Below are 20947 nucleotides of genomic sequence, written 5' to 3'. Positions count from 1 at the left end.
CTGAGATTCTTTATAGTCTCTGCTCTGACAAGTGAATGTCTTAATAATTAATAATCATTATTTGTATAGCACCAACTTATACTGCAGCACTTTGAAGACACACAGGGAACACAAACATTACAAGTTACATGTGGTATTCAATTATTTAAAAAAAAAACGTGTGGGGTGATACAGATGGTACAGCGGCTGGAGGTGGAGCAATGGGGAACACAGCAATGTGATAACATGATTACAGGTTTTTGGGACACAAATGGAGTGAGGGAGGTAGTACAGGAGGTCTGGGGAAGGAAGTATACATGATCGGCAAGAGTTGAAAGCCATAGGGAGGGGCAGGGGCCATATTGTGGGAATGGAAGACTAGATCAGGTGGTTTGGTATGCTTCTATAAGGCGTGGCTAAAGTTTTGTGCGTCGAATTGTCCAAATGGTTTTGGGTAGAGCATTCCAGAGGATCAGTGCTGCTCTAGAGAAATCCTGGAGGCAAGCATGTGAGGTATGTATTAGAGGGGTGTTTAGTCTGAGTGTTTTAGCAGAACAGAGTGCGTGGGCTGGGTGATGTATGGACCAGAGGGAAACTGTACGGTGGCACAGTGCAATGGAGAGCTTTGTGGGTGAGGGTGATGAGTTTGAATTGAGTTCTGTAGCGGATGGGTAGCCAGTGCAGTGACTGGCATAGTGCAGGGGCGTCTGAGAAGCCGCTAGATGGGAAGATGAGTCTAGCTGCCGCATTCAGTATGGGCTGAAGAGGGGAGAGTCAGGTGCGGGAAAGGTCAATGAGCAGCAAATTGCAGTAGTTGAGTTGGGAATGGATGAGGGTGACATTGAGTGTCTTTAGCGTATCCGTGGAGTAACAGACGGATTTTAGCAATATTCCGGAAGTGCAGGTGGCATGTTCAGGCCAGAGATTGGATATGTGGGGTAAAGTAGAGGTCATAATCCAGTGTGAACCCCCCCCCCCCAAGTCAGCGGGCGTGCTGTCTGGGGGTTATGATGGGGTCAGATACTGATATGGAGATGTCGGGGGGAGGTCGGCTGGTTAAGGGTGGAAAGATAAGGATGTTAGTTTTTGAGAGGTTAAGTTTGAGAAAAAGGGAGGATGTAATGTTAGAGACAGCTGACAGACAGCTGGTGATGCTTTGGGAGAAAGGTACATAGGTGTCGCAAGAAGAGGACTATAGCTGGGTGTTGTCAGCATAGAGATGGTATTGAAGGCCCAATCTGTGGATGGCTCGTTGGGGCTGTGTAGATAGAGAAGGGGGCCAAGGATTGAGCCCTGGGGGGACCCCAACAGCGAAGGGGGGTGGAGAAAAGATAGAGCCAGCGAAGGACATGTTGAAAGAGCAATCCGAGAGGTATGATGAGAACTAGGAGAGAGCAGTGTCCTTTATGGCAATGGAGCGAGACATAGCAAGGATGAAGTCATGGTCAACAGTGTCAAATGCAATGGAGAGGTCAAGGAGGATTAGTAGGGAGTAGTCGCCCCTCAATTTGGCAGTCATCCGGTCATTTAATTTTTTTTTTTGAGGGCGGTTTCGGTCAAATGTAGGGGGTGGAAGCCGAACTGGAGGGGCTCAAGGAGAGGGTTATCAGAGAAAAAAAGCATGTGAGGCGGGAATAGACCAGGCATTCAAGTAGTTTGGAGATGAAGGGGAGGTTGGAGATGGGTCGGTAGTTGGAAGTTTCACTCGGGTCAAGGGTTAGTTTCTTTAGCAGAGGGGAAGATGGTGGTAGGGTGAGTAATGACAGCCGGGGGAGGTGTGAGGAAAAGGGGTTGCTAGCGCAGGTGGTGGGGCAAGCAGTCTGAAGACTTCTTCCTCTGTTTGTCCTAGTATAGTTAGTCAATGAGTGGCTGATGCAGTGCTAAAGAGACCGAGACTGGGGTTAGCCGTGTAATGTTGGGAGATTTCTTTGCGGATGTTTTCGTGTGTTCGTGTTTTTTTTTCTTTGAAGTGGGCAGCTATTTTTTTGGGCTGAGGAGGGAGTGGAAGGTGTTGAGTCATTTGGGATTGTTTGATAGTGAGGAGACGAGGGAGGTGAAATAAACTTGTTTGGCAAGGTGTAGGGCAAGGTTGTAGGTTTTGAGCATAAAGTTGAAGTGGGTGAAGCCTGTGGGCTGTTTGAATTTGCTGGATGAAGCAAGTTTAGGACGTGAGACAAAATTCTCATGGTCTCCGGTGGGCGGCTTGGGTCACGGGGGTGCCACTTTATCCAGGACGTGTCTGAGGGCAGTGGTGTAATGTTTGGCAGCCAGGTTGGGGCATGAGAGGAGAGAGATGGGGGACAAGGAAGACTGTGAGGTCTCTGCAAACTGCTGGGTGTGGATGAGCTGAAGGTTCCTAGAGGTGCGATAGGTGGGAGGATCTGGGGAGATGCTAGGTTACCTAATAGAGGAGAAGAGGTTGTAGTCAGAGTGAGAGGGGGAAGTTAGTGAGGTGGGAGACATCACAGAGGTGGAGGAAAATTAGGTTGAGAGTGTTGGTGTCTCTGTGAGTGGGTGAGTCTGAGTTGAGATAGGCTGAGGTGAGCATTAAAAGCCGGAAAGCAGATGAGATGGGGTCGTTAGTAGGCATGTTGAAGTCACCGAGGATTGGTTGGGAGTTCGCATGATAGGAAATGCGGGAGCCAGGCGGCGAAATGGTCCAAGAACCGGCGGGTGGGACCCAGGGGCCGGTAGATGTGACATGCAGGAACAGTGGTCAGAAGAGTCGTAGGGTATGGACTTCAAACCACGAGAAGATGAGGGAGGGTTGACCTGGAAGGTTAAATTTGGTGAGAGGAGAAAATCTGTGCCTCGACACAATCCTGTCTGAGCTCTGCAGGCAGTTTTCTCCTCATGGTTTGATTTTGGCTGTGCTATGCATTGTAACCTAGAAGAACTTATATAAACAGGTGGAGAGGGTTGTCTTTTAAAATTCTGTCCAATCATCTGGATTTACCAAAGATGACTCCAATCAAGGTGTAGAAACATCTCAAAGATGATCAAGAGAAATGGAAGACCCTACAGAGCTAGGTTTGAAATGCCATACCAAAGGGTTTGAGCGCTTATGTCAATGCAAAATGTTAGAAATGGTTTAGTTTTTAATTAAAAAAAAAAACAAAAACATTCTGCTTTCACTTTGTTATTATGGGGTGTTGAGTGCAGATTAATGGGAAAAACCTGACTTTTTTTTCTTTAAATTTGCACACGTCCACAACATAATAAAACATAAAAAAGTTAAAGGGTCTGAAGACTTTCTGAATGTGTTGTAAATTGTAATGGTTCCCATTCTTTGCACAGGGAGCTGTGTGCTAGTTTCTGTAAGCGCAACAGAATAAGCGCAACAGAAATAATAGCTGACAAACCAACTTATAAAAGTGAGACTGACGTGTGGTTGGAGGTTTTCATCTCCTAGCAAATTCCAGTGTCAGCTGCAACTAAAAATAAAGCATGGTGACACAGTGAGCTCCAGAGAGCTGTTAAGCACACTGACCCCGACAGGAAGGCAAATGATCAGACACAACATGAAGACACTGAGATTTATCGGGGCAGAGGCTTTTATAGCCAACCAGGAATATGCAAAAGGGCATATCAGGAGTGTAGCACATAATCTGTACCCCCTCTTACTGAAGGCTTGTTACTTGCATGAAAAAGAGGAATTAATTACGATGTTACTTGAGAACTGGCCTCAGCAAGATTTCAACTTTGGCAAGCTACTAGGCAAAACACTAGACTACCCTGAAGATATCAGCCACTGGGCATGCCGACGTAGCTTGTCAGCTTGTTTAAAGGGTTTGAAGAACTATGTAGTGAATCCCTCAACAACTTACTCCAAAAGACTTAAAGTTGTAGATCTGACAGCAATTCAAGACATTGAATTTCAACCGTGCCGATGTAAGAAGTCATTGGGAAGATGGGCAAGAACAGAAATGATTTCCCAGCTTTGTTTCGAACTTCTGCTAGAGATGCAGAAACTTGATTCTGGTCCTTCAATATTTGACATCGACATTGATATTTGCTTCAACCTCTTTGTCACGGAGAAGAACTATGAACTTGTGGTGCAAGCTTTACTGATGCGATGTCACTGCCCCCTGAAGATAAGATGTGTTGATTTTAGGGCAGATAATTTAGCCTTGAGAAAGCTCTTTTATATTTTAAGACTTGTTGAGCCCAATTCTATCCACAAGTTAGAAATAGTTCACAATGTCCGATTAGAATCTTACCACCTTGAGGTACTTTTAAACAATCTCGGCTTCCTTCAACTTACATCTCTCACCCTGCCAGCAAGAACTTTCAATGTTACCCATCATACTCCAGAGGATGATGCTTTATTAAGTACCATCGGAGAAAAACTAAGCAACATGGTCCATCTGACAGAACTAAGTATTTCTTTCTCTACACTTACAGGAAGGCTGAGGAAGCTGCTCAGGTACATTTCATATATCTCAAAATTAACAAAACTGTTTCTTTATGCAATTAATCCAAATATTTCCTGGATCCTGAATCAAATCTAAAGTCTGATTTGATAGACATTATGGCAGCCCCTGTGTGAGCCCCATTCATAGACGTCAGTGTCCCATTGGTGTTGGCTACAAGAAAAGGTTGGGGAATATGATTTTCAGGGTTTATTATCTGTCTTGCTAGTAAAGAGAGCAATTCTGACTTTGTATTAGGGGGCAAATTTGGTATTTTTAAGGTCCAAGTAAAAGTAATGGTGAAGCAGAAATAACTATATTATTTACAATATCATTAATATTAACCTCTTAAGGACTCAACCTGCAAAGTCACACAAGACGGAGCATGATCCGGCAGAAATGTCTGCCCTAGCGGATGTTGTTACTAGCAGTCATCTTATATTAATTCACTGATGTGATTTCAACTATAAGTGGATTAATAATTATTAACCCCTTAGTGACGTGGCCTATTTTGCATCATAAGGGCTCTTTCACAAGAGCTTTGCAATTTTCGCATGAATGAGAGAAAGCCACGACCAAGTCGCGGCTAATAAATCTCCCGTTTTTTCACCCATTCACATGGCCGTAGCTGCGGCGTATCTACGCAGCCCAGAATTCCATGGTGCTGCGGCATTGCAGAATAAACAAATTTTGACATTTGAGTCAGAACTGTGCTTTCCACCCCAATTATCTACAGTTATGGCTCTCTTCCTATACACAAACAGCAGGAGGAGCTGTCACTCTAGATGATCAGGTTAGGGAGAGGCCAACGCCTGTGACTCGGGAGCTCTGTTCTTTGTCCAACTTCAAATTATATAGCTTGGGCAGCATGAAACTGGTGACAAGTTCCCTTTAAGGTTTGCCCGATTACGAGACTACATTCCCAAAATAGCTCTAGCTGCATTAAAATAACAAGAAGAGTTGTACTTACTCATCTGCTGTCACCATGCAGTGTTGCACCTCTGTCAAGGTTCCTGTGTCTGTTTTGGCAGCATCACTGTTTTGAACTCTTGGCATCAGGGCGCCCAAGATGCAAGCGTTGATGCCAGAAGAACGGGTGTTGATGCAGCAGTGGTCACCTGACTTCTGGTGATATCATCTGTCACAACAAACACAGGGACCATAATGGGGGTCTAGTGCTGGATAGTTGCAGTAGAGGATGGGTAAGTACAGCTCTTTTTGTTATTTTAAAGCAACTATTAATGCAACTATTGGGGAAATGTTGTCCAGCTGTCCCCAAAAGGAAAACTTTAAGGTGTGCAAGAATATTCCTTAGGGTAGGGAGTGCCTTCAGCATAAGTTCTAGGGCGGACAAACTGCATATATGAGAGGAGGCAGCAGTAAAGTAATCTTCGCCATTGTGTTTCTTTGGAGACTGAGTACTATACAGAATGTATTATAAGCATCACCGATAATCCACATTACTTAGTTCAAGGATAGCCAAATCCCGCTGCTCCCTTAGGAATTATCTATTATTTATCTATGGTTTCTTTTTCAGCCCCTTGAAGACCCCACTGAAAGTTCTTGAACTAGGCTATTGTTCCCTGAATCAGATAGATATGGCATACTTGGCAAACAGCCTCCATGCTGAACATTTGGAAGTCCTGGATCTCAGTGGTCACAATATAACAGAACTCTTCCCATCAACATTCTTTAAACTTCTCCAAAAAGCTTCATCAACACTGAAGACTCTAGTTTTGGAGGAATGTGATATTGGAGATATGAATATCCATGTAATGGAGATGGGCTTGGTGCATTGCCTCAAACTCAAAGAATTTAAATTCCTCCAGAATCCTGTGACATCTATAAGTGTTAGGCGAATATTCAGAGTTCTTGTTAATTTGCCCATGCTGAAGTATGTGGAGTTTCCAGTACCAAAAGACTGCTATCCTCCTGATGTCAACTACCCCCTCGATGAAGCAACTCTTGTAAAATTTGATAATCAAAAATATAACATGGTCAAAGAGTCTGTACAATGCATTTTGGTTCAAGCTGCTCGAGAAGATATATCAGCTGTCACCCCACTTTTTGGCAGTTATGATTCTGCTATTGAAGAGACCAGCAAGGAACTGGGTGTAGGTTTATTGACTTCATTTAAAGATGCTCTGCAGAGTTTCACAACATCACTACAAAAATTGTGAGGGTCAGCAGAGGGGGAAAAAAAACTTCAGAAAACTAAAGTATTATTTATGATAGGTTTACTATTGATTCAAGCTTGTCTTTCTAACCCTCCACCAACTTGACTGTAGGAAAGATCCTTAAAGATATATTGTAATTCAAAAGACTAAATATATGCAAAAAATACACACAACCTCCATGATGTTCTCCCAATAGACCTTCAATTGCAGCCTAAACTAAACAGTCATGAAATCCATGCTGATCAGAGTTCTCTGGTTTCTTCAACTGCACAACGCATTTACACAAGGAATACGTCACGCAGAATGGTAGGAGACCCTTGATAATAATAAAGAAGATTAAGCAACACCAAAGCAAGGGATATATATTTCTTCAAGGGGTTGTTCAATTAAAAATTGTCAGAGAGACAGATGTGGAGCCATCTTGTGACACACAGATTTTGCTTTGGGCTATATCTGGAGGCAACACTTGAGGAACTCAAGTTTTCACCCTTGAGCCCTCTAAGCAGGATTTGGCCTTCATTGCTGCGTCTTCAGGCTATTATTTGCAGAAATAGTCTTAGTAGTGGGCCTGCTGATGCTACACAAGTCCGAAGTGCAGTACCTGAGGGTGTGAACACAAATGTAATCCAAAGATAAGCTGAGGTCGGGCAGGCTGCAGGACGTTCAACACAATATAACAGGTGGTGGGTCAGGGCAGGCTGCAGACCATAGCGTGGTCCAAAAACGTAGCTGAGGTCCTGAGTACAGAAGTCAAACATAGTCAAAATGAAGCAGAAGTCTTAACCAGAGAACACACAAACTGGAGCTTTGTCACAACTGGAGTGAAACTATATTGCTAAGGCATCTACACTTGGGTGTGGATGTCAAATAAAACTAGAAGATTGGTGGGGAGAACCATTAGTGGAGTGTACGCTGGCTCTATAAATCGGGGTACGGAAACACGTAGGAGCCCTACAGGCTGAGGCTAGAGACCAGGCAGAGGGAAGGACGTAGCATGCAGTGAGTGGACTAATGCGGCGACTGACCATGGCCCCAGCAGTATGTTAGCAGGATAAGCAGCGGCAGCACGCCATTAGAGAAACAAGTTATCCCCTATCCACAGCGCTCGTCTATCTCCACTGGTCCCATTGAAATAAATGGAGTGGTGGTGCACATTAGCAAGTTATCCCCATCCTGTGAATAGTGGCCAGCTTAAATTTGCAAAAAAAACCTTTACAGATGTTAAGCAGATCACAAGTGATTATCAAATACTGTACTCAATATTATCAGACAGTCATAGATATAAATATATAGACTATAACAAGTTTGTAAAATATGTTACTGTACCTATTTATATGGTCAACCCTTTGAGCCATGTTAATGATTATTTCAGGAAAGTGCATAAATAGCAATTCCTTAATTTTACAGATTTATTTTTCTGGAACATTTCCATTTACTGTGCCAGGCTGTTTCCACCTTCACTGTTATTGCAATGACATCATATTGGTCGGAATGTTTTAAAACCAGGAAGACTTGGAAGCAAATACTTTCTTCTACAGTTTTGAGGAAGTGTTCCTTCCCAAATTATGTTTGTGGGAAATCTGATGTACAATCGTGTGGTTGGGTATTGTATTGTTCATGCTTATCTGTTTATAAATAAAATTGGCTTTATTGTTCTGTAATCTTTCTTTCTCTTCTTTCTTCCTGATTGTATACTTATGGTCTTTTGCTTATTTAGCTGAATATAGAGAATAATGATATTCACATCCCATCAGGTAAATAAATCTTGGCATTTGTATAGCGCCAACTTATTCTGCCGCGCTTCCAGGTAATTATTACCCCCCACCAAGCTGGGTTCTCATTTTACCAACCTCAGAAGGATGGAAGGCTTGAGCTGGCTACCTGAATCACGTGGGGATCGAACTTACAACCTTCAGGTTGTAGGCAAGAGCTTACACTCTGCACCACACAAGGCTCATAGGTAGAGATGGTATTGGCTCTAGCTGCCCATGTCATGCTGTACTGATGCATTATAGGATTGACAGCACAAGTAAAGCTCCTTTTATACAGGACGATTGACCCAACGGCCATCCAGTGATAATTGCTCCTGTATTTTTACACAGGAGGAGCATTGCTCAGTGAATGGAGGTGGAGCAGGCCGGGGATCGTTCCGGCCCACCTGCCTTCATTCACAGTAAACGGGTAGTCAATCATAAGTTAGCGACTGCCTGTTTAAAATAAACCATGCAATGGCAGACCAGCGATAACCTTACAGTCTGCATGAAAGATCTGATCAGTGGATCAGTCTTTCACTGCATTTGTTCACAGTGCACAATTATCGTACAAACCGCTCAATCAAGTGATTTGCGCAATTATTGTGCTGTGTAAAAGGGGCTATAGAGGAAGAGAAAGCAGGGAGAAATCTGAAAATCATGACTGTGTATAATAAGTATCAAACAGGAGGCTTTACCGCATGGAAGTGACTATAATGTACATAGGATAGTAATTAGAGATGAGCGAATATACTCGTTTCGAGTAATTACTCGATTGAGCACCGCGATTTTCGAGTACTTCCGTACTCGGGTGAAAAGATTTGGGGGGCGCTGGGAGGTGGGCGAAGGCGTGGCGGAGCGGGGGGTAGCAGCGGGGAACGGGGGGGAGCCCTCTTTCTCTCCCTCTCCCCCCCCCCACTCCCAGCTGCAACCCCCCACTCACCCACGGCACCCCCTGAATCTTTTCGCCTAAGTACGGAAGTACTCGAAAATCGCGGCACTCGGGCGAAAAAGGGGCGTGGCTGAGTAGGTTCGCTCATCTCTAATAGTAATATGTACCATACTAGTATAACCTGGGTAATCTCCTGTATATAATTTTATATATATATATATATATATGCAGCTGGTATAAATTACACATCTCCTGTATGCAGTGATTTGGACCATGCTAGTATAACCTGGGTATGGTCTGTATATAATTATATATGTACAGCTGGTATAAGGCTGCATTCCCACGAACGCAGGACGGGGGCGGGGCCAATTCCGGAAAACGTAGCCCCACCCCACCCCGCCTCCTTTCATTGCAAATAGTGCAGAGGGGTGGAGAGGAGGAAGAGAGGGGGCGGGAGCTCAGTTCCTGCTCCTGGCTCTTCCATCCTCCCCCCCTGCACATGAGGATGACGTATATCAGCTTGGCGTGAAAACGGAGCCGATATTCGTTCGTGGGAATGCAGCCTAAGTTATACATTTCCTGTACATTTGTGATGCCAGGCTTAGTATGATTTTAGCCTGGTACACAGTGCATGCCTCATTATGTATTCTGCACATGTGCCTTCTCAGAAACGTATTTTAGGTCCAACCTGGCATACATTTCTGGTATAATTTATGCAAGTTTCGGGTGTGAATTATACATAAATCTGTTGGTCTAGTGTGCCGACACCCCCTCCCAAAAGCCCTGCCCTCTTCTCAAAAATGTGCCAGGGCCAGTGCAGTAAGCTAAAAAGTTGAAAATCGTTGTGCAAGTACCCATTTTGCTATTTTTTTATGCCACAAAGTGGCGGAAAAGCTTTCTTAAATGTTCTTCTTTAATGCACAAGCACTGTTGCTTTGTAGTGCTGGATTCCTGGGATCAAAATTGACCAAGCATGACATCTGCATGGAGATTGCATGTTCTTCCCATTTTTGCATGGGTTCCCCTAGGAGCTGAACAGTCCAATGGGCAGTCCTATTAGTGATTGACAACTACCCCTGAATGTAACATAGTAATATAGTGTGCAAGGCTAATTTTCCCTTCCTAAAGTGTAGTATTTTTGTAGCTTTCCAACAATACTCCCTATGGAAAGCCAAGTTGAAATGTATTATATTATGGTCACTATTAGGATGCATACCCACTAGCGATATTTTTTCCTGTGATGCGAGAGCGAATCCTATGAAACCAATGATTTTCAGTGGTTTCATACTCATTTGCGTTTTTTCACTGGAGCCTCACAGCACTGAGAAAAAATCTGCGATATCGCTCACTGTTTTCAATGGCGCTGGCGGCAGCAGTGCTAGCCCCATTGAAAGCATAGGGAGTACATCATGAACTTCTTCCACAGCTATGACAGCTGTGACAGCTGTTTCAGGGGTTTCCTTCATCCCTGCAGGGACAGCTGTGGCAGAAGCTGCTGGTTTGGCAGCTCGTCCCGCTGGCGTCCTGACCCCGGCAGTGTTAGCATTCCTGGTGAGCATGACGGCAGCCAAAGCGAGGGAGGTAGTAGCGACAATGGAGAAGCGGAGTGTCAGTGCAGCTCTGCGGCACGGAGTGGTGAGTCCATTCAGCGGAGGAGTGGCACAGATCACTGGAGATGGCCGCTTCACAGACCCGCTGTCAGCCCTTCCCGTGCAGCGCCTCCCGATGACTGCCGCAGTCTGCCGGTGCCCCTGACTGCTGTATCTTGATAGCCAATCGTAACCTAGGGGTGTGACAGGGGCAATTACTCCTGGTGACAGCTGTCACACCCCTAGCTCTCGGTGGCGTCAAGATAAACCAGAACCGCTAGTGTATAGAGAATATCTCCACAAGCCCCATGATAGGTGCGGAGAGTCAGAATTTGGATGGGGATTATATAAGAAGATTGTGCCACATCCTGCAGCGCCCGCAGCAGAGCTGTACACTTCAAGCCAAAACAAAACAACACCCCCGCCCAAAAACGCAGACGTGCCCTATGGCTTAGGCAGGAGACATCTTCTTAAAAAATAGGCCATGCTCCTTTTCCCGTCTCAGGGGGAGGAGTTATTAAAGCAAAAAAAATCATCTTTTGGGAAAGCGCAGGCAAGGGCAAAATGGATAGATGAACCTACCCAAAAGATGACTAGAGTAATAGCCCCTCTTTGCCCTAGAACGACCATATCTTCGGAGTTCAAAATAGAATTTTTGCTTTTTTTTCCCCTCCAAAAGGGTTAGTTCCGGGACTTAGCTCTGTCCCCGTTCCACCCCTCCCATTGCAAATAGTGCCAAGGGGTGGAGATGGGTGGGAAGCTCAGAGCACTGCTCCCGCCTCTTCCAGCCTCCTTTCCCTGCAGAGAGGGACACCGTATATCGGTCGGGCGGGAAAACCTGGCCGATATACGGTAGTCAATTCAATCTCATGAGCAAAGTTGAGATTTTTGCTGCAATTTTCTCACGGTGATATCTCGATCGCCAATGTGAAGGAGCCCTAATACATATAACAGTCCTTCAATGCAATAATAACATTTGTGGTTTTCTGTGTACTTTTAAACAAAAAAATGCATATATTAAAAACTGCAGGCCATTTAAAATAAATAAAACGTAGTTTTTCAAAAATTGAATGCAACCTTGTGTAGTGCCAGGTTTAGACTATTGGAATACACATTTAACATATAGTAGATGTTATCTTAGTGCTGCACTGGGTAATAATGCATTTTAAAGGGGTTTACCAAGCATTTTTTATTGACCTGTCCTCATGATAGTTCATTAATCGCTGATCAGTTGTGATCTGCTGCTTGGAATCCCAACCAATCAACTGTTCGGACGGCCACTATCACTGTCAAAATACACAGCACAGAAGCAGATTGCAAATGCAGGCACATCTCCCATTAAAATCGAGTGCCTGTAATTACCAGCACCTGCCACTACCCAAGGGTCCGAGGTACATGCTTCCACTCTGTACCTTGTGTATATTGCCGGCAGCAGTGGGCAGTGCCCACTGGGCACCCCTACAGCTGCTCGGTTGAGGTCCGCCACTCAGAACTCTGACCAATCAGCTATTAGTCACTTATCCTGAGGTTAGGTCACCAATAAAAATTGCCTGGAAAAACTCCTTTAGAGTGCCTGTCCACGGGCGTGATTTTACCAGCGGTAAACCGCCGGCGAGTCACGCCGGCTGCAGCTTTCCATAGCATTGCTATGGAAAGCGCTGGTTCCCTGTCCACGAGCGGAGAATCATTGAGATTCTCCGCTCACGGTAGGCAATTCGCAGCATGCTGCGAATTGCCCCGATTCTCCGCGGTCAGCCTATCTATTAGATTAGGCTGACCGGCGGAGATTCGTCTGCGGCTCCTGCTCCCAGGCGGCGGCTTTCACGGCAGAGATCTGCTGCGGGACTTTGCAACGCCCGTGGACAGGGGGCCTTAATATGTTCATTGCTGATTCTCATAATATTGATATAACTCACATACTTGCAACTACATTGAAATCTTACATGTGAATTAGAATACAATTGACCAGCTCTGATAATATAGCACTCAGTTTATATGATACAGTATACAGGGGTAAGAAAGGATGAAGAACAGAAGACAAAAACAGAATGTTACAAGCGAAGAACTGATTTTACTAGAACTATATTCAGCTTGCTCCAGTTCCAGCATCAATTGCACCAAATCTCCAATGAATTTTGTCTTTCATTCAATATGGTTCTTTTTATACATACGTAGTAATAAATGTGTTTTTATGTTTGCACAATGGGGTGAAGATTCGGTTTGTCAATACATACCATTTTCACAAGTGTTCTTGTGCCGCTGTCTTCATTTGTTGTCTTGCTTTATGTTAACAGCATCCATTATCTGTCAAATTCCTTGTTTGATTCATCAAATGATCCATGGCATCTAGTGTTTCCCTTGTTATCCCATGGATCATTTATAACTACAGTATTCTTTGATTTGGGTTGAGCATATTAGTGGCACTTTCTTATTTTACCACCACAATCAGTAAATTAATCTTAAGGCTGCCTGTCCACGGGCATTGCGATATCCGGGGCCGCCCGGGAGCAGGAGCCAGCAGACGGATCTCCGCGGTGAGCCTATCTGACAGATGCTGCGATTTGCTGCCAGCAAACGGAGAATCGCTATGATTATCCACTCATGGCTATGGAAAGCGTGCACTGCATTCCCCGTGGCCGGATTATTGCCGCGGGGAACGCAATGCAATAACGCTAGTGGATGGGCAGCCTTGTACAACTTGCAAAACTGTTGCAATGTATGCCTACTACAGAGCTGGAGGAGAAGATGCATAACCCAGTGATATATCCTTCTGGCTTAACATCACCCGTCAAATGCTGAGGTGTGGAACCGCCAAAATGTCGGTCTGGTGCTGTGGTGACTATTTACACTCATTGTCAAAAAAAAAATCAAGAACCTAGAAGTTGTTGTTTTGCTACAACAAGCAGTTGCAGCTTGAGCTGATATGGAAATGATTAGTTGTGGCATGATTAGATGAACGGTCTTGTCATTGGATGAATGGCCCTAAAAGTGATTCCTCCCTTTGTCTTTAAAAAGGCTCTCTGAGGCTACTTGTGTGTAGCGGACCTCGTTTTTTGTTTGTGTAGAGCTTGATGAGCTCTAGACATGCCTCTACGATGCCCATATTTTGAGAGGTGGCACATTATTGGAACACGAGAAGCTGGATGTCATATTGACGAATTGCCCGCCACCTGCGCTGATCTACCAGACTATTAGGAGGTGTTAGGACCAGTGGATGCATGAGGGCATGCACACAAGGCGACTGGTCTCAGGACAGCCTAGACAGATCACCAGCACCAAGGATTGTCTGTTCGTCACACAAGCAGCTTCAACTGTTTCCTTGTCCGCCATCCAGAGTCAAGAGGCACTATCATTACAGGTGTGGTGACGGAGACACAAGGCACACGCTGAGGAGCTGGCGGGGTAGAGATGGCATTTGTCACAGTGGCTCTACCAGACTCCTCCCCAGAGGGGCGCATGCAACCTCAGCCAAGGTACTACTAGGCCTCTTCCAGGCAACGCTGAGACAGCGGTTACCTGTATAGATGTGTAGTGGACTGAAGAAGTTGTCACTCGTGTAGTGGACTGAAGAAGTTGTCACTCATAACTCCACGGTTCCTTCACACCAGTGTTTCTCCGGCAGTAGAAATAATAGAGTCCACACACGATGAAAATTGAATAGCTCAATCACTGGGAACAGACAGCGACTGGGACTTTACTTCTCTGCAGATATAACTTTCACACACCAGTGCAGGAATAACAGTTGAGCAAGGTCAAGGAGGAGAACTCAGCATGATACCGTGCCTATAGTCCTAGTTATCTACATCAGGGGTCCCCAACAACCGGTCCGCGGATCGGGGCCGGGCCGTTAGGTGTTCAGCGCCGGTCCGCGGCACTGCTGGAAACTTTTGTTCTAAACACAAGGCCCGCGGGCAAAATCCGGCCCGCTGCCTTGTGTTATGTGGCCCGCGGCGTGCCGACGCTGCTCACCACTGAAGCGATTACCAGCGAGGGCGCCGCAGCTCCCCGCTGGTAATCGCGCTGATTCCGGAGCACACTGACATCAGTGTGCAGCCAGGATCCTCCTCCCCGAGTCCCCTGCTCATTAGTTCCGCAGGAGAGGACTCGGGGAGGAAGCGTGCCGGGCTACACACTGACGTCAGGGCAAGCAGAGAGAGAGCGACGCTGACAGCAGGGAGGAGGTAAGTATATGGGTTGGGGGGGTGCTTATTAATAGGGGGGACTGTTTATTTCTGAGGGGTGGTGGCTGCTTATTACTGGGGGGGCTGCTAATTACTGGGGGGGAGTGGTTATTACTTGGGGGGCTGCCTATTACTGGGGAGGGGGCTGCCTGTTACTGGGGGGCTGCTTATTACTGGGGGGAGGGGTTCCTATTGCTGGGGGGGTGGTTATTACTGGGGGGAGGCTGCCTGTTACTGCGGGGGCTGCTTATTACTGGGGGTCAGGGCTGCCTATTACTGGGGAGGGCTGCCTATTACTGGGGGGCAGCTGCTTATTACAGGGGTGGGGGCTGCCTATTACTGGGGGGGGCTGCCTATTACTCGGGGGGTGACTGCTTATTACTGGGGGGGCTGCTAATTACTGGGGGAGGCTGGTTATTACTGGGGGGCTACTTATTACTGGGGGGCTGCTCATTACTGAGGGGTGGGGGCTGTCTATTACTGTGGGGGAGATAAATTATATGCTGCCCTATGTGTGTGCTGGGGGGGGGAGATAAATTATATGCTGCCCTATGTGTGTGCTGGGGGGGTGGGGGAGATGAATTATATGCTGCCCTATGTGTGTGCTGGGGGGGGGAGATAAATTATATGCTGCCCTATATGTGTACTGGGGGGGGGAGATAAATTATATGCTGCACTATGTGTGTGCTGGGGGGGGGGGGATAAATTATATGCTGCCCTATGTGTGTGCTGGGGGGGGGGGAATAAATTATATGCTGCCCTATGTGTGTGCTGGGGGGGATAAATTATATGCTGCCCTTTGTGTGAGCTGCCAGGCGGGGGAGGGATATATTATACTGCCCTATGCGTGTACTGCCAGGACATTCTAAATGTCATAATTAAATAAGTATGCACTAAACTTGAACCCCCTTCATAACCCCGCCCCATATAACCAAAGCCCCTGCTGGGCCTTGTAAAAATGGTCTCGCTTGAAGCTGGTCCCTGGTGCCAAAAAGGTTGGGGACCACTGATCTACATGACACCGCTCCTGGGCAGACACTCACACTCTGAGACACAGGATGATACCAGGCCTACAGGCTTGGTTAACTGTAAAGCTCCTGGACAGACACTACGGAGGTGGAAAGAACACTCCGCTGACACTCACTTGTAGGCAAAACTTTGCATGGCAGGCTCCTTTCTTCCACTCACTCAAGGTAGGGGTCCTGGGATGAAAACCTTTCCTCAGCTTCCATCTCTTCACCACATGAGGTTTGAAGGTACCCCCATGTGGCTTTCAGTCTCACTCTACTCTCAACCGTTGAAGTAGACAGAACTCTAGACATCCCTCACTCACTCATATTTATAGCATTCAACCATCAGGTGACTAGACAATTTGTTACATTTTCCAGACATATCCCAGACATTAACCTCTTGCATGCTGCAGCTATGCAATACATATAACAAGAGACAGAACAATTTGCACAGTACATCTACACTGAAGACATGACATGTATGACAATTATGGAGTGGCCACTCCACAGGCCGTTGTGCCTGTCGGAACCATATCCAGGCACTTGATTGAAGAACATTTGGTCTCATGGCACCCATTACATATGCTGCCTTTGACACCAATTCACCTTCACCTCTGTTTTCAGTAGTGTCATCAATGACAAAACTGGATTGTCATGGAGTATAACTCGGTAGTCTTCAGCGACTAATCCAGGTTTAACTCGAGCACTGACGATGGACATGTTCGTGTCCCATTTATGTGGCCCACTGGCCGTGCATTAAACTTTAAAGAATTGTCTAGGCAGCACCCGCATGGATACATCAGGATCGAAGCAGAAGCTATTGCTTCCACCCCTGCATATACAGGGGGGCACTGCCAGGATAACCACTTCAAAGGAATTCTACTCACCCGCCTTTAGCTACGATCCGGCAGTGCAGAGTCTGACAGCTGACTTTTTGCTTTGAGGTGAGAGGGCAGCAGTCAGACTCTGTCACCGCGATTGGAAAGCCTGTAGGAATGCTGCCTGGCCAGAGGCTAACGGGGGTTGCTATTGGTCTCTGTCCGAACAGCATCCCTGGAACTACTATGGGGATCACTGTTACTACTGCTTCTACTATGGAGGTCACTTTTAGGGCTCGTTCAAAGGTGTAAGCTCATTCTGGTTGTAAAAATACACTGTGTATTTGCGCAACCAGCAATAGTCTACACCTGTCTTTTTTGAACAGTAAACTGTGCTGCGCAAATATGCTAATGTGAACGAGTCCTTGCTACACAATTACAATCGGCCATTTGAAGGCAGCCATAAGGCTTATATAAGGTCCTCAGTGAAAATGAGACTCCTGACAGAGCTTTTAGAACAACATACGCTCCCATCCAGACGTCGTCTTTTTTAGGAAAGGTCTTGTATATTTTAGCAAGACAATATTAAACTACATACAGCATCCATCACAACAGCATGGCTTCGGTGAGGAGTCTGGGTGCTGAACTGGTCGCCTGCAGTCTAGACCTTTCACCAATAGAAAAGATTTGGCGCATTATGAAATGAAAAATCTGTCAAAGACGAACCAGAACTGTTCAGTATCTAAAATCCTACCTCAGACAAGAATGGGACAACATCCATCTCCCCAAACTCCAGTAATTGGTCTCCTCACTTCCCAGATGTTGACAGACTGTTGTAAAAAGAAGCAGAGATGCTACTCAGTAGTAGATATGGTCCAAGTTTTGTGAGATGTGTTGCTGCCATCAGTTTCCAAATTGTTTAATTTTTTTTAATGAAATGGAAAAAAAGTCTCACTTTCACCTTCTTATATGTGTTCTATTGTGAATAAAATATGGTTATATGAGATTTCCAAATCATTGTATTGTTTTTTTTCTTCACATTTATTTACATTTTATTCAGCATACCAACATTTTTGGAAATGTGGTTGTAGAAAAGGGAGTAGTATTGTTACCATGCAGGGCGGCGCTGGGTCCCGCGGCCGGCGCGCGCCGCTCCGATGTCGGTTTCGGCGTCCTGGAGCTCTGCTGTCGGGGCTCTCCCGGCGGCGTGGAGCAGCCAGCGTGCAGCAGCGTGGGCGTGTCCGCCCATAGGGTGCCGCCCGCTCTCCTCCACCTTCCATATGCAACAGTGGGAGAGTCGGCTCCTCCCACTCTCCGCCCCTGGGCGGAGGCTTTAAGTTAAAAGGCTGGCAGTGACCTGAGCTCACTGTCAGTTATTGGTTCTGTTAGCCTCTAGTCAGGTCTGTCTCAGTCTGCTCTAATTGCTAGTCAGTGTCCTTCCTGTTTGCCTGTGAGCTCCATCTCCAGCCTTACTCTGCCTTGTAGGTTCTGTTGGTCTGTTCCAGCTGCCTCTTCTGTCGGCACTCTGTCCCCCGCTAGTTAAGTTCCATCTAGGTAGTCGCCAGGTCCCTAGCCAGAGCAGGGACCGCCGCCCAGTTGTCCGCCTGGGGTTAGCCAGGGCCGAGGCACGTAGGCAGGGACAGTGGGGTGCGGGAAGTTCAGGGCACCCCACCTGGCGCTCGGGGGGCAGAGTGCCGTAACAAGTATCTTGCCAAATTGCCAAGTGCCAATTGCCTGACACTGCCTTCTCTTACTGGAAGTTACAAGTGTCTGACCTCAGCGGCAGCACCATAAATTGTCCTCATTATACATGACTTTCTCTAGTGTCCACGTCATCTCTGATGTCAGCTGGCCCAGCATACTCTCAGCTGCCCTATTAATTTTAATATGACTGGAGCTAGCTCCAGCAGTCCCAATGAAATGAATGTGCATAAAGGCACTTTTATATGGAACGATTAGAAGGCAGCGCGCTAGAGTTTGGGCCCTGTCACAGGTCACTACCATCTCCCACCCTGAGGGTAGCACGGGACCCGTCCACGTCACAGCTAGGGAAAACTTACACAGGGGTAAACCAATACGTGGTTTACTATAAGTTTTTTTTTACGGGTGACGCCACTTTTCCTTTCTCTGCTGTGAATCCGGAGGATTAAATAAATAGCCCGCACACACAGGGATCTTTTAAATAGCAAAGCCGGGAACGGTTGGCAGTGCTCGTTTACTTGAGGAACTATTTACAGTCCAACCAAAGTTATAGAGTCACACCAGCAGGAAAATGGTGCAAAATCCCAAAGTGATACGACAGGGAGGAAATCACAGGATAGCAGAAGATGCTACGGTCCTAGTTATCTGTAAGGTTCTGTTCCCGGTACAAACTCCTCTAAGGCCCACTTAGACACAACGATTATCGCTCAAAAGATGTTGATCAAGCGACTTTTGAGCGATAATCGTTGTGTTATTTGCAGCCCAAGAGGATTGCTCAAGATGAACGATCATCTTGCGCTGCCAGTGGAGGATAAAGAAGACAAGCGGGGTGTCCTCGTTTGTCTTCTGCATCCAGCTGTTCCCCGCTCTGAGCTCTCGGCTGTTATACAACCGAGTGCTCAGAGCGGAGGATGCAGAAGACAAGCGGGGATACCAGCTGTTCCCCGCTCTGAGCGCCGGGCTGTTATACAGCCGAGCGCTCAGAGCGGAGGATGCAGAAGACAAGTGGGATGTCCTCGCTTGTTTTCTGCATCCAGCTGTTCCCCGCTCCGAATGCCCGGCTATTATACAGCCAAGCGCTCCCAGCGGAGGATGCAGAAGACAAGTGGGGTGTCCCCGCTTGCTTATGCATCTAGCTTTTCCCCGCTCTGAGCTCCCAGCTGTTATACAACCGAGTGCTCGGAGTGGAGGATGCAGAAGACAAGTGGGGTGTCCCCGCTTGTCTTGTGCATCCAGATGTTTTCGTCATGGAGCGTCTGGCTGTTATACAGCCGATCTCTCCGTGCCTGGTATGGAGAACAGAGCTGGACTGCTCTGTTCTTCATACTCAGCTGTCATCAAGGACCGGGATGAATATCACTGTTGCATCTGAAGCTTCTGATATTGTTATTTTCAAGATTTTCTACAACGTAAATTACACCAAACAGTTAAAGGAGGTCGGAATGTGACTTTATGTCCTTTATTTCACATTGCTGAACCGAATGCAGGACATTGAAGCCTGTAAATAGATTTCCCCGCAATTCCATACTATAGAGTCGCAGGTACTCTGTGTGCCGCTATATAATAAGGCATTGTCAGGTGCTGTATGGAGATGTTCTTCCATAGAAGCTGTCAGAACTGTTTAAGAACAGAAGACTGGAAGTCCCTACAACCAACCCTCTCCCCTACCATAGGAGGGACATGCTTCTTCAACAAGGGTTTATGGAAGAGTCCATGAGTCTTCTCATAGGCGCAGACAGTACAGGATTCAACAAAACCCCTGACATCTTTTGGGCATGACATAAAAACGACCGGCGCTATATTGGGCTGGCCGGGTGCTTTTACGTCTCAGCAATACGGCCATGAGATCTGATTCATTAGAATCCAATGCATCAGATCACAGCGTATATCAGCCGGCCGTGAAAATGGACGGCTGATAAACGCTCGTGGGAAAGAAGCCTTAGGGCTTATTCACATGGGCGTACATCAGCCCGGGTTTTCACACCCTGACGATATACGCTGCCCCTCTGATGCATTGGCTTACGCCGGCGGCAACAGCTGCATAGATTCCTATGGGAGCCTATGCTAGCTGCAGGATAAGGGAGGTGGGAGGGGGTTAAGCAGCCCGTTCACGAGCTTCTATGCCCAAGATGGTAGCGTATATCATCTGGCCGTGAAAACGCTGTCCGATATACGCTTGTGGGAAAAAAGCCTAAGGCTGCATTCACACGAATGTATATGGGCTCGGTTTTCACGCCGAGCCAATATACGTCGTCCTCATCTGCAGGGGGGGGGGGGGGGGAGGATGGAAGAGCCAGGAGCAGGAACTGAGCTCCCGCCCCCTCTCTGCCTCCTCTTCACCCCTCTGCACTATTTGCAATGAGGAGAGGCGGGACGGGGCGGGCCTAATTCAGTGAACTTAGCTCCGCCCCCTCCGTGTCTTTTCATTGCAAATAGT

At 46.6% G+C, this 20947-nt stretch overlaps 2 protein-coding genes across 2 annotated transcripts in view; one reads left to right on the top strand and one right to left on the bottom strand.

Annotated features, from left to right (window-relative positions):
* LOC136633027 (uncharacterized) overlaps nt 1-5488 on the bottom strand; it is a 70820-nt gene extending 65332 nt beyond the window's left edge. Inside the window, exon 1 of the mRNA XM_066608429.1 lies at nt 5362-5488. Coding sequence (XP_066464526.1) covers nt 5362-5365 — 4 coding nt within the window. The 5' untranslated portion in view covers nt 5366-5488. The remainder of the gene's footprint in view (nt 1-5361) is intronic.
* Nucleotides 3481-8229, top strand: LOC136633025 (leucine-rich repeat-containing protein 14B-like). Its single transcript, XM_066608424.1, has 2 exons — nt 3481-4405; nt 5929-8229. The coding sequence occupies exons 1-2, from the start codon at nt 3486-3488 to the stop codon at nt 6569-6571; spliced, it is 1563 nt and encodes a 520-aa protein (XP_066464521.1). The 5' UTR covers nt 3481-3485; the 3' UTR covers nt 6572-8229.
* The last annotated feature ends 12718 nt before the right edge of the window (nt 8230-20947 follow it).

This window comes from Eleutherodactylus coqui, chromosome 6 (assembly GCF_035609145.1).
Source record: "Eleutherodactylus coqui strain aEleCoq1 chromosome 6, aEleCoq1.hap1, whole genome shotgun sequence".
NCBI lineage: Eukaryota > Metazoa > Chordata > Amphibia > Anura > Eleutherodactylidae > Eleutherodactylus > Eleutherodactylus coqui.
This window is presented reverse-complemented; position numbering and strand designations above follow the sequence as displayed.

Coding starts and splice junctions, on each gene's coding strand:
- LOC136633025 (XM_066608424.1), top strand. CDS start 3,486: ATGATCAGACACAACATGAAGACACTGAGATTTATCGGGGCAGAGGCT. Junction 4,406..5,928: donor AGGCTGAGGAAGCTGCTCAG/GTACATTTCATA, acceptor TTTCTTTTTCAG/CCCCTTGAAGACCCCACTGA.